This window comes from Panthera pardus, unplaced genomic scaffold (assembly GCF_024362965.1).
Source record: "Panthera pardus isolate Hobbes unplaced genomic scaffold, ASM2436296v1 HiC_scaffold_12, whole genome shotgun sequence".
In the NCBI taxonomy this organism is placed as follows: Eukaryota; Metazoa; Chordata; class Mammalia; order Carnivora; family Felidae; genus Panthera; species Panthera pardus.
In genome coordinates, this window is record NW_026526677.1 from 9,962,434 (window position 1) to 9,974,608 (window position 12,175).

A 12,175-nucleotide genomic window follows, 5' to 3' on the forward strand; every position below is an offset into this window, starting at 1 on the left:
CAGGAGCACCGTCCTCCTGCTATCTAGTGCCTCTGAGGACACGGGCGGCCGGGAACAGGGAGGCGAGAGCAGGGAGCCCAGCTGCCAGCTGCGGGGGGACAGCAGCGGCGGCCCTGCCCAGTCACGGGGCCAGGGCCAGTGGTGGCCAGGCAAGGCCTCTGGGCACCACGTGGGTATGTCCCTAGGTGGTGGGGGTTCCAGACACCAACTCCTAGGAGCTGGGAGCATGACAGGGGCAGCACGGATGGCCAGAAGGCCTTCTTCCAGGCCTGTGGCATGGCCCCAAGACTCACCAGGTGGTGTGCAGGAGGAAGAGGAAGATGGCCGGCAGGACGAGGTCATCACTGCCCACAGACCAGCGCCGCCGGAACACCACGATCCCGGGCATGGCTGGCGGCTCTGCAGAGGCTCAGCGGGCCTGGTGCTCACCTCCTGCAAGACAGCAGAGGACCCTGTGGCTGCCTGGGCTGCCGTGGCATACTCCTCGGCCAGGCGTGGCCAGCACGCGAGCATCCCTCCCAGGCCCCACGGCCCACGGGCTTCCAGGCCATCGGAAATGCTGATCCATCCCGGGGCAGGACCTACATCCGGCCCTATCCACACCCCCAGAGCCAATATAAAGGACCTCAGCAGCTAGACGCTGGCTTTGGCCTTATGCCTGAGGACTCTCCTGTCCCCGAGACTGGTGCTGGCCCTTCGGGACCGGCTCTCCCTGGGGTCACCGCAGCAGTAACTTCCCAGTTCCGTTAAAGACCTGGGCTCACCCCCTGCCTCTCCCTACGTGGGATCAGGAAAGCCCCCAGCTCCCCTGTTGCCTTTTTTCCAGATCTGGCCAGTGCGTGCAGTCCTTGGGGTGGGATGGGGGCTTCTCAGCCCAAAACAAACAAGCAGAAGGCTGAAGACCTTGGGGAAGGTGGGGGTAAGGGCGTACGTGGGCCGAGCGTAAAGGCGGGAGGGCGCCCAGCACGCAGTAGGTGCTCAGCAAGGAGCTGTTGAATGAGCTCTTCAGTTTCTTGCTTTGCTGGACCCCTGGGAGCGTGACTTGATTTTACACTCATCAGGCAGAATGCCCAACCACAGCTATGCCCCTTGGTAGGGAGGGGCATAGTTGGGATCCGGGGTCAGGAGCATGATGGGGGCCATCCAGCCCCTCTACTCGAAGGGTGGTGACTGGGCCCTGCAGGGCACCCCGTCTTGGCAGCCACACCTTCCATGCCCATGCTGAGCCGCGCAACCTTTGCCGCCCAGTTCAAAACTCTCCGAAGCCGCGGAGTTCAAATTCGCCACAGGCAAGCTCAGGGAGGAGTGCCCAGGAATCCAGGGACCCCCAACTCCCTAGAGCCCCAGGAGCAAGGGTAGTGCTGCGGGCCAGGAGGCTCCCCACAGGGGGGTCATTCGGGGAGATGCTGGTGAGGGGCTCCAGGGTAGCCCTGTGCTGAACTGTGCAGAGGACTCCCTGCCGTAGGGGGGGTGGGCGCCCCCGCTGGTGGGCAGCTGCCCCCAGGCCCAGAGGCTTACATGGCACCTGGTCCAGAGGCGGGCGGCAAGTCCTCTCCCCGGTGACCGCTCCGGGGAAAGCGAGTGTCCTCGGAGACCAGCATCACTCGGGAAGCAAGTGACCAGGTATCCCCCGGCCGGTGGGCACGGCCCTCAGGCTGGATGAGGGGACATGGGGCCGGGGGGCCAGCCGGCATGTCCAAGCCAGCCCGTCTCTCTCTCCCCCTGGTGCAGCCACTTCAGCCGCTGCCAGGCTGTTCCCTGCAAGCTGGCGGCCCGGCGGGCGGGCGGGCTAGCCTGTCGGGGTCGTGCCTACTCCTCCCCCCTCAGGAAGTGACATCATCCCACTCTCTCCAAGGAGGAGTCAGAGCGCGGATTCTGGGAAGTGGGGAGAAGGATGAAGAGCCCGGGAGCCGCGTGGTGGGGTGGGGTAGCCGGGGGTGGAGGGCCGGGGCTCCAGCCGGTGGGTCCCAGGAGGGGCTGGGGCCGGCCAGCGCTGCCAACAGCTGGTGTTTCAGCTGCGGGTCTCCCCAGCCCCTCCCGTCTCCAGGTGGCGCAGGGGGCCAGCTGGGTCCCGGCAGGTGCTGCAGTTCCCATCCCCTCTAAGCGCTACTCCGCCCAGACCCCTGCGGTGGGAGGAAGGGGTGTGCCGTCCTAGGGGGGCTGGAGGGTCCTGCCTCTGCCAGCCACCCACCCATCGTGTTCTCGGGGGGGCCCTGCAGAGGGCCCTCCCCCATCCCCCAAGGGGCATCCCCACCCTTCACCTCTAGGAGTCTAGACCGGCTACCACTCCTTCACCTCATACCTGCGAACTCACACGCGACCTGCGTGTGTGCGCACAGCCCTGCCCTCCCTGCGCTCCAGCGGGAAATGGGGAGAGCCTGGCCCCTGGCCCCGCGGAGGTACCCGAAGGCCTGTCAGTTCTGTCAAGCCACCGGAGTGATGCCCGCAGTGCCAGCCTCTGCCCAGGCTCAGGGGGCGACCGGCCTGAGGCCGACAGCCACGGCCGCTGCCAGTGCCCACCCAGCTCACGTGGCAGGGCTCCTTCGGGCTGATCCCACCGGGTGCCCTGCTCCTCCAGCCTGTACCCGGGGCCAGCCCACCACCCCAGGATCCTGGCACAGGGCCGGGTGCCCCGGCTGCCTGGCTTCAAACCAGGGCCCCGACACCCACTAACTGTGTGACTTACTAGCTGTGCCTCAGTTTCCTCATCTGTAAAATGTCACTCGACCCCACCTGCTAAAGTTCTGGGGAGGACCACGGGAGAGAATGCCAGCAGAGGCCCCAGAGGTGCTGGATAATGGCAGGGAGGGGCTCAGGGAGTGGGCGAGGCAGAGGAAGAGCTTGTGAGCCTGGGGGGTGGGGGTGGGGGTGGGAACCGGCCACCCCTCCCCCGCCTGGGCTAGTGGATACTGTGGCTGGTCAATGACAGGTCACGGTGTGGGATGGGGGTCACAGGGCCTGTGCCGCTGGGGGAGGCTGGGCCGCTTCACTCCATGTGGATTCATGGATCTCAGGGCTGCTATTTTTAAGGGCTTGAAAGGCGCCCTTTCTCTGAGACCCCAGCCCTTCACAATGGGGGCCTGTTCCCCTGCTGGGGATGTGATTTCATCTGCAGGAAATGTCTCAGAGGGGGGCGGGGGGGCAGAGGCTACTTCCTGGTCTGGGGCTGCCACAAAGCACCTCCTCTCGCTCTCCTTCCCTGGGGCACAGGGTCGATGCCCTCCAACAGTTGCATCTGTGGGGCTCACAGCCTCCCCTCCTCACCCCGGACCAGTGGCATCTCTGGGGCAGGAGTGGTGCCTCCTCCAGCGGGGAAGAACGGAGGCACTTCTGGGGGCTCCCCGCAGCCCCTGGCTAGGCCCCCAGCTCTGGCAGGTCTGAATGGGGTACCAAGACCCCCCTCACGTGGACGGATTGACTTGAGTAGCCCTTGGTGGTCCCTTTCTTCCCCCATCCACAAAGCCCCATTTCCCTGCTGGTGATTCAGGCTCCCAAGTTAAGTACCAATCACCTGGGGAGTGCCTCTTTCTGAAAATACAAAACTCTTTTTTAAAAAGGTACAGGCTCTCTGCTACTTTTAAAACCTTCCAGGGCTCCCATGCCTGCAGGATAAAGTCCAAGCCCCTCGGACAGTGGCTTAGTCTCCAGCTGGCAGGCTGTGCAACCTTGTGCGGGTGCCTGGCCCTCTCTGAGTCCTGGACCAGGAAAATGCTCTCCAACTCCCGGGGATCCAGGGCATAGGCAGATACGAGTACAGAGCCTGCCTTAAGCTAGTCAGTTCTTTCTGGCTGTGGGCGGGGGATTCCATCCCCTCCTCACACTGCCCCACCCTTCTTTCCCAACTCCCCCCAAAACTTACATCGCCCTAAAAAACACCCTGTTGGAAGAGTCCGTGCATTGCTTGCTCCAGTTCCTCTGCCAGGCAAAATCCTACTCAGCTTTCCAGGCCAGCCCAAAGTCATGGCCTCTCTGAAACCCACTCTTGACAGGTACAACAGGCTGCTCCCTTATGGGACCCCCAGACCTCTCATCCCAGGGTATCATGTCTGATAGTAAACGTGTCTATGCCTCGCTGCCTATCCCTGCCCCGGCTCAACTGGGGGTCCCTAAGGGCCTGGGTCCTGCGGTGTTTGACACGCACTCGGAGCCCCTGGGGTGCGAGCACATCTTACCTGGCATCGGCCTCAGTGTCCTGAACCACAGGTGCGGCCTCCCCTCCCCCCCCCCCCCCCCCCCACCCGGCCAAAGCTGCTGCAACACCTCTCCTCCAGCCATAGTGCCAGAGAGGACAGGGCTCCTTTCCCTCTTAGCTCATGTCCTTGGCTTTTTGGGAAATGTCCCACCCCAGTGCCTCCCCTGACCACCGAGGGACAACCATCTTCCCCTCCTCTGGCTCTCCTGACCAGGGCTTTAGTTTCTTTGCCTGCAAAGCTGGGATAACACCCCTCCTGAGAGCACTGTAGCTGGAACTGGCTGGGACGATGTCACTGGGGCCTGCACAGGCCCCGGCAGACCCGAAGCATCCATTTGTGGGGCTGTCCTGGGGGGACAGCTCCTGGGGGGCTTTCTGGGGACTTCCTGGCAGGGTGATCTGTGACTGGGTGCTGAGGTCTGGGCAGATGCTGTCTATGCCCATGGCTGGCTCTAGCTGGCGGGCAGGGGCCTTACTGAACAGGTGTAAGCCCAGACAGGCTAACCTGGATGCCCTCACCATGGATGGGCCTTGGGAGGTTGCTGGCTAAAGCGCCCCAGGCTGGGCCTCATCCTCTAATCCTAAGGTCCCCTTGGGCTTGGCCCTGGGAGCCGATTTTGGGGAGAAGAGCCCTCCCACAGTTGGTCCTAGCCAGCACGGTGCCCAGAGCCCCCAGGTGAGGAAGGAGGGTACGGCTGCTGTATCTGTCCTCCTGATGGCCCAGGGCTGGTGGGAGACGGGAGTAGGGTCAGGTCGCCGGAGCCAGGGTGAGCCCGGCACCCACGGGAGACAGGGTGATGTGTTCTGGGAGGCCGTCTAGGGCCACCCCCAGCTTCCAGGTCAGCCCATGAGATCTCCCACTTGGCCAGAGCTGGAAAGGAGGGATAACCACAGGGCCTGACAGCAGGTGAGCATCTCCTGTGTCCCAAGTTCTGGTCTCACAGCAGGGAGGCGGGTGACAACAGCACTCAGTCTGCACACTCTAAAAACAGACCATGCCTGAAAGCTGGCTCCGCACTTACTGTGTGACCTTAGGCACGTTACTTAACCTCTGCATGCCTCAGTTTCTAAACTGGGCTGAGAACAGTACCTACCCTCAGAACTGTCACAGGGTTAAGTGAGCCATACACTTAAGACAGCAGCTGTCACACAGCCAAGTGCCCAGCAAATCCTCCCCTGCCAGCACTATTCCCGAAGGAGGAACTGAGGCTCAGAGACTCTGCGGGTGGGAGACACAGGTCATACCTACTGCCACCCAAGGCCCACACCTAATGAAGGATGTTGGTTAGGAAGGGCTCAGAAACAGTCCCGTCGCCCCCTTTTATGGGTGAGGAAACCGAGGTTCAGAAAGGCCCCAGAGGCTCCTGGCCTCCCCACACTTCCAGCCCTGTGGTGTCACGCCCGGGGGGATGGACACACAGTCCCAGAGACCCGGGGCGGGCTCCCTCCCTCCCCCTTCCTCATGCACACCCTCCTCGAACTCCCTGCAAGAGCTCTCTCTTTCATGCTCCTGACGCATAACCCTCTTAGAAACTGGCCGCTCCACATGCGTTCCCTTGCCCGAGATCCACCCACAAGAAGGTATCAACCGCTTATAAGTTTCAAACAGAGTCATTCACGGCTGGCTCGCCCGCCACCTCCCATGGCAGGGTCCCCACTACTCTGCAGCTCAGCTGGCAGAGGACAGAAAAGAGACCTCAGACCCAAGTCCTCCTTCCCTGGATCCTCAGTTTACCCCTGCCTGCCGAGGCTGGCGACTGGGCCAGGTCTAGCCACATCCTAGAGCCACCAGTCCTGCCCCAAGAGCAGTGTCCCCAGGCCGGAGTGTCACTGCCCCTCCAGACCTCAGTTTCCTCCTCTGGAGAATGATGAGCCTGGGCAATTAATAGGAGGCTTGCGTTTTTGTACTTATGTTATTATTTACTTAATTTTACAATAAATGGTTGCATGTGCCTTAGAGGAACCAGAAACAATGAAGAGGTGGACTATAGATTGAAGAACAAACAAGCTTCAGAACAAAAGCTAAGGAAATCAAAACAGAAGGTTGGGGGGAATCAGTTGCACACGGGTAAGACTTAAAGGCCCTCACAGGAACTACATGTAAGACTATTACTAGACTCCATGCTTCCTGGTGGCCAAAGTAAAAAGGGAAATTGGGCAGCCTGAAAGGGCTCTTTTAGCTCTGCAGGGTATTTTGATCTTTGGTGCCCACAATGAATGGGATTTCAAAGGGCTTTGAAATCAGGAGGTGAGAGGGACAGGCACGTGCTGTCTGCCAGGCTCTCTCGGTCTGGCTCAGATTGTTTCTGTGTTGGATGCTGGAGCTTGTCTAGTCTTGGTGGGGGAAGGGCATCTGACTTGGGGCTGGAATGACTACAGTGAGGCCGGGCCCCTGGCAGCCTGCAGGGTGAATGGCGGCCCCCAGAGGCTCTATCCTAACTGGGGCGGGCTCGCCGATGGGCCACCCTCTTGCTTGAAACTGTGCTGGCAGATGGCTCTTGCCCCTCCTTATCAGCGTCCAGAGCACGGGCTTCGGTGGTGGTCAGATCCTAACCCCTCCACTTCTCAGCTTCACGGCTAGTTAGAGAGCTAGTTAACCTCCCGGTTCACTTATGTGGCTTCCGTGAGAGCACCCGCACGGGGAGGGGCTCAACACGCAGAAACCGGATTCTGATTTCCTGAGACGGCAGGGTGGTTCCAGGGTGTCAGGGTGATGGGGAGGAGATGGCCCGCCTGTAAGTCTGGGACTCAGTCCTTCTGCTTCTTCTGGCATTTGTTAGTTGCCTACCAAGTCTGGGGTCTCGTCTAAGCCCCTTGTAAACATATCTCTCTTCGTCCTCAGAACAACTCTGGGAGGCAGCCTGGTTCCGGAAGCCGTGTCTTCGCCACTGCGCTGCTTCTGAGGAGCAGGACTCAACCAACCGCCTGCTTCTGAACTCAGGCGCTGGCTTCAAAGCTCCCCCTACAGAGCAAGGAGGCAGGGCCTTGGAAAACCATAAAGGACTCTCTGGGTCTCCATCTGGCTGCGGACTCACGGTCGCACCGCCACGTGGGAGAGAGTGGGTGTCGGCTTGTTCTGCGGATGAGGAAGCCTGAGCCCCGAGTGGTTGTCCCATGGCCTGTCTCGAGGTCAGCAGGCTGTGGAGCCAGGAGAGAGCACAGAGCTAACACTGTAAATGTCGTCTTATTCTAGCCTCGGTTACCCCCGCTTCACAGATGAAGAAACCACGACTCGCGGAGGTGCAGCGTTTGCCCAAGGATCCCGCGACAAGGACAAGGCCGAGCTGGGATTTCAAGCAGCCTCCTTGAGTTACTTGAAAGGGAAAAAAAAAAAATCTGTGCCTCCTTCCGTCGGACTTCCGCTTCCCAGGCACAGACACTGAGACCCACATGTCCCTTCCACCCTGAAAGCCCTTCTCCTTCCTGGGGTCTTGGCCCCAGAGGCTGGGCTCTGGAAGGCACAGGAAGGGGGAAGGAGCCGCAGGAGGCAACAGAGACAAAGCATGCGTGGGCTGGGGGGCCGCGTGCGCCACCAGCCTGTGCCCGGGTGTGTGCCACCCAAGTTAGGGACCCAAAAGCTGTTGCTTTCCACGCCTCAGCTGTGCCGGAGCAGAAGGCAGAGCTGAGCCTGCCCAGGGCTGGGGCCGGATTTCAGCATGAGATGGGCCCTCCCAGCCTCAGGCCCTGGGACTAGAAGAGGGCGCCTGGTGCGTCTGGGATCAGGAGGGGCACCCGCCGCCACTTGTGCCCTGAGCCCCCTGAGTCTTAGACTAACGAGCGCCTTCCCCGTCCTCCCCACCAGGACAGCCTTGAAGGGGAGGTGCCTCCCCTGCCCCTCACTCCAACCCGAGGGGTGGGTATGGCTGTTCCCACGTCGCATGGGGGCAAACTGAGGCTCCGGGGGTTCAACAGTCTAATGAGTGAGGGGCCAAGTCGGGCTTTGAGGCCGCGTCTATGTGCTCTGTTCTCTCCACGTCACCGCTAGGCTTGCTGGCCAGAGCTCCTTCCACAAAAACGCAGTCTGGGGCCGCGCGCACTGAGTGAGAAGGACTAGCCCCCAACTGCCGGTGGCCAGGCCTGCTTGCCGTCCAACAATTATTTTAACACCTATGCTTTTTTGATCTTACACAGCATTTACTACCTGCCAAGGACTGCAGCGAGCCGTTCCCAAATACTACCTCTATTTTTTTCATACATTTTAACACGCTTATTTATTTATTTTGAGAGACAGAGGGAGAGAGAGAGAGAATCCCAAGCGGGCTCCATACTACTGGCACGGAGCCCAACTCAGGGCTCGAGCTCACGAAGCCGCGAGATCATGACCTGAGCCGAGATCAAGAGTTGGACGCTTAACCCACTGAGCCGCCCAAGGCGCCCCACGACTTCCTTTGATTTTAATTTCACCTTTTTAACAACCCTCTGAGGTAAGTGCTAGCCTTACCGCATCTGAAGGATTATGAACCGGGGCCCAGAGAAGTTAAATAACTTGCCCAAGGCCACTTAGGAAGAGGCAGAGCCAGCTCTGCTCCAGGCTGTGCTCCCAGCCCCTCCTGAGAAGCCCTCATCAGGGCTCCATTTATCACTGAGGCTCCCGCTTCTCATTCTCACGCTAATTATTCTCCTCTCTTCTACAACAAACAGGATCTGCCATCTGCCACCGGCCTTGTCACTGACACCAGCCAGCTCCCTGGGAATCAAGTGGGGCCTTTGGTCTCCTGCTAGTTGCTCTGCGAGGACAACTGGCTGCTGGGGAAGGAGGAGGGAGGGCCCCGGAGGGTTTCTGGCAGCCGGGCCGGACCGTCCTCCCACCCCGCCCCCCTCCCCTGCTCCTCCCTCTGGGGGTTTCAGTCGTGGGCCCAAAGGACCGGTTTCCAATAGCGAAAGGGGTCCCTCCAGGTTTCAGTCAGGCCAGGTTTTGTTTCTGAGTTCTTCTTCAGAAACTGGTTATTTCCCTGAAATTAGGAATTGGCCCGTGTCCCACACTCGTTCCCGTGCCCGGGGCAAAGGTACCCTGGAATGGCCCAGAGAGGCGGGCTCTCCAGCCTCCTGATGGTGCTGCTTGGCCGTCTCTAAGCCCCAGGCCAGCTCCTCCTGCCAGTCTGTGGGGGGAACCCAAATTTGTTTCCATCCAGGGCGAGTCCTTTCCATATCACCCCTGTTCCCCCCACGTGCTCTCACAGGTCCACCCTGCTCTCCTCTGGAACCCTCCCTACCCCCAGTGCATAGACCTGGAGGCTGGTGGCCAACGGATGAGCCCGCCGCTGCCTTCCCTGCAGCCCTGGAGCGGGGTAGCCCTGGGATTGAATCTTGATTCTATCACTTCCAGTTGTCCGTGACCTTCACTTCTCTGAGCCTCAGTTTCCTCATCTGCAAAATGGGATAGCGAAGGTCCCTGCTTCAAAGGGAGTCACGAAGAGTAAATGAAGTAACACATATAAAGCACTCAGCTCATAGAAAGTACTCGTTCCGTTATTTTTATTTATTGACCGCGTCTCCTGAGTGTTCAGACCTTGTCTTCACTGCACCCAGCCCCTGCCCCCGAGGTGTGGGAGGGGTGCTAACTTCTCTGCGATCTAGGACAACCCTCCTAAACAGAAAGGCCCAGCTCTCTATCCCCGGCTACCCGGCTGACGCGCGCCTGCCCTTATCCTTGCCAACCTATGGGATGACCTGACCTCCCTCTCCCGGGAGCCCTCCTTTCTCATGCTGAGGCTTTACCGGCCCTGCCTCCTTTCATCCACAGCAAGCCAGTGAGACGGGAATCACTATCCCACGGGTCAGCCTGTACCACGGGGCTCGGCCCGAGGCCATGCCCGTGCTACTGCTGGAATTCTCTGCATCTGTGTCTGAGTTTCAGAACATCCCAGGGCTCAAACTCAGGATGCCTCGAGGGGCAGAGGCCCACTACTCATGCCCATCTGCCCAGTCTGTCGTCGTCTTCACCCTACCCCCCCCCCCCCTCCAGCCTCCTGAGGGGCCTCTGTAAAAGCCACCAACTGGGAGTGCCCCGCCCCCCTGCCCCCTCTACCAGGCAGTTCACTGCAATGCCCTGGCCTGGCTTCCCAGAGCTTCCCGAAGCGGAGGCTCCCCATCCCTGTGCTGGCAACACCTCTGAGAGGAATTAGCACCTTCCACTTCATTAGTGGCCCCCTAATGAGGTTGTTAATGAGAATGCTAAGTGGGCACACCCAGCCAGACGCCTCAACTCTGGAAGCTCTCACCCCCAAGCCCGGCATACCGTGCACCTGTCACACCTCCTCAGGTCCTGTCACAGCATGGTCCTGTCACACTTCCTCAGGCTGTGGGCTGGGTCTCGGGGTCTGGCCCACCCACATTGGGGAAAACGCCTTCCACAGTCTGCACGGGCCAAGGATCCAAGAAGTGGCCACCTCTGTGGGCAGCCCAGCCATCTAGGGCACAGGCCAGCCGCCTGGCGATCGGGTTTCACTTCTACCATTCCCTGGGCATCAAGGAAGCAGGCGGGCATCGAGTGACAATGTAACACGAGCGCTTTCCCAGGGGAGGAGGTCTGCAGAGTTCCCGTATGTAACAGCGAGTGCCAACATCCCCTGCCCCCCACGGGACATGGATGGGGGCAGCACGCTCTGCGTTCAAGGGCACACACGCCCGGCCTGGGCCGCGCCCCATGTGGCCCTCCTCTCCTGTGTCCCGTGAAGGGATATCAACACTCTTTGAAGCGGGGTTCCGGAAACCCTCAGGGACCCCCAGACAAGGGGAAGTGGTCACAGCAGGCAGGGCAAGGGCTTCCTGGGGCTCGTGGGCTATGTCGTCAGAGCGGGTTTTAGCTGTTCTAAATACTGGGTTTCCTTGTGACATTTTCTTCGAACTGAACAGTCTTCAAAACATTTGAGAGGCGCTGGACAGGATGACCTCTCAGGTCCACTCTGGCCTTGACTTTTAGAATTCTACGTGGTTTTGCTTCAGAAGGGCCAAGGAAAGAGCCCCGGGGCCCCAGGCAGGAGCCCAAACTAGTTTGACGCCACACATGTGTCTGCCTGGCCTGAGCCCCGAGGACAAAAGGGGTCACAGGAAGCATCGACCCAGGACCTCTCACTGAGGCCTGTGGCCAACTCTGCTGTCCTTCAGACTCCACCCCCCCCCCCCATTCCCTCCCACCTTCCTGGGCAGGACAAAGCTGGACACCCAAGCACAAGTTGCCATAAGCCTCCAAGAGGGGGTGGGGGCTCAGAAGGTCCTAGACCTGCTCTTGTCCTGGTGTCTCTATTCACTCAGAGGTCCACTGAGCACAGTGCCCACTTCCCAGGACCCATCAACTACAGAACCGACCGCATTTGTAAACCGGGATGGTGATGACAGAGCCTCCCTCGTGGGGCTGCTGTGAGGACAAAGTGAGTTCAAAGCTGTAAAGTGCTGAGAGCAGGGGCCAGCACAGAGCGGGTGCTCGGTAGCATCAGCTACACGTACACACAGTTTATGGTTTTAATTAAATCAACCCCCTCCTCAAAAGCGTATCATGGCTCCGAAATGCCCTTTAAATACGATTAAAACTGCCAACCACTGGCTATAAAGCTCTCCACCGACCGCCGCCCCTTCCGTCCCTGCCCATCGGACAAGCCTATTTCTTGCTCCCGACTAGATCTCCTGTCTGCTCAGAACTGAGCGAGTGCAGGGGTTTCCTCCTCTCCAGATGGCCCTCTCACTTCAGAGGCCCCTCCCTGGTGAGGCTCAGGGCCCGTCCCCAGTTGGCCTTAAGCCCCGTCCTGCGTGATCAGCCCAGGACTGGCCAGGAGAGCCACGGCCTGAGTTCCTGCAGCCTCCTGGTGTGTCTGCGGCACCACCCCCACGCAGGTGCTCGCGGGGAGAAAGCTCGGCCTCCCCCCTGCTTCTCTCCTGGCCTAGGGGGTGGGGTCTGGAGGCCCTGGGCAACAGTCTGGAAATGGGGCGAGCCCGGGAGGGGAGCCCAGGCCTCCACCATGGGGGTAACCGCATCGGGCAGCTGAA

At 60.3% G+C, this 12,175-nt stretch overlaps 1 protein-coding gene across 1 annotated transcript in view; it reads right to left on the reverse strand.

Annotated features, from left to right (window-relative positions):
* Nucleotides 1-12,175, reverse strand: part of DAGLA (diacylglycerol lipase alpha) — a 62,711-nt gene that overhangs the window by 24,557 nt on the left and 25,979 nt on the right. The window contains exon 2 of the mRNA XM_053899639.1: nucleotides 294-432. Within this exon, the coding sequence (XP_053755614.1) occupies nucleotides 294-388 (95 nt within the window). The 5' untranslated portion in view covers nucleotides 389-432. The remainder of the gene's footprint in view (nucleotides 1-293; nucleotides 433-12,175) is intronic.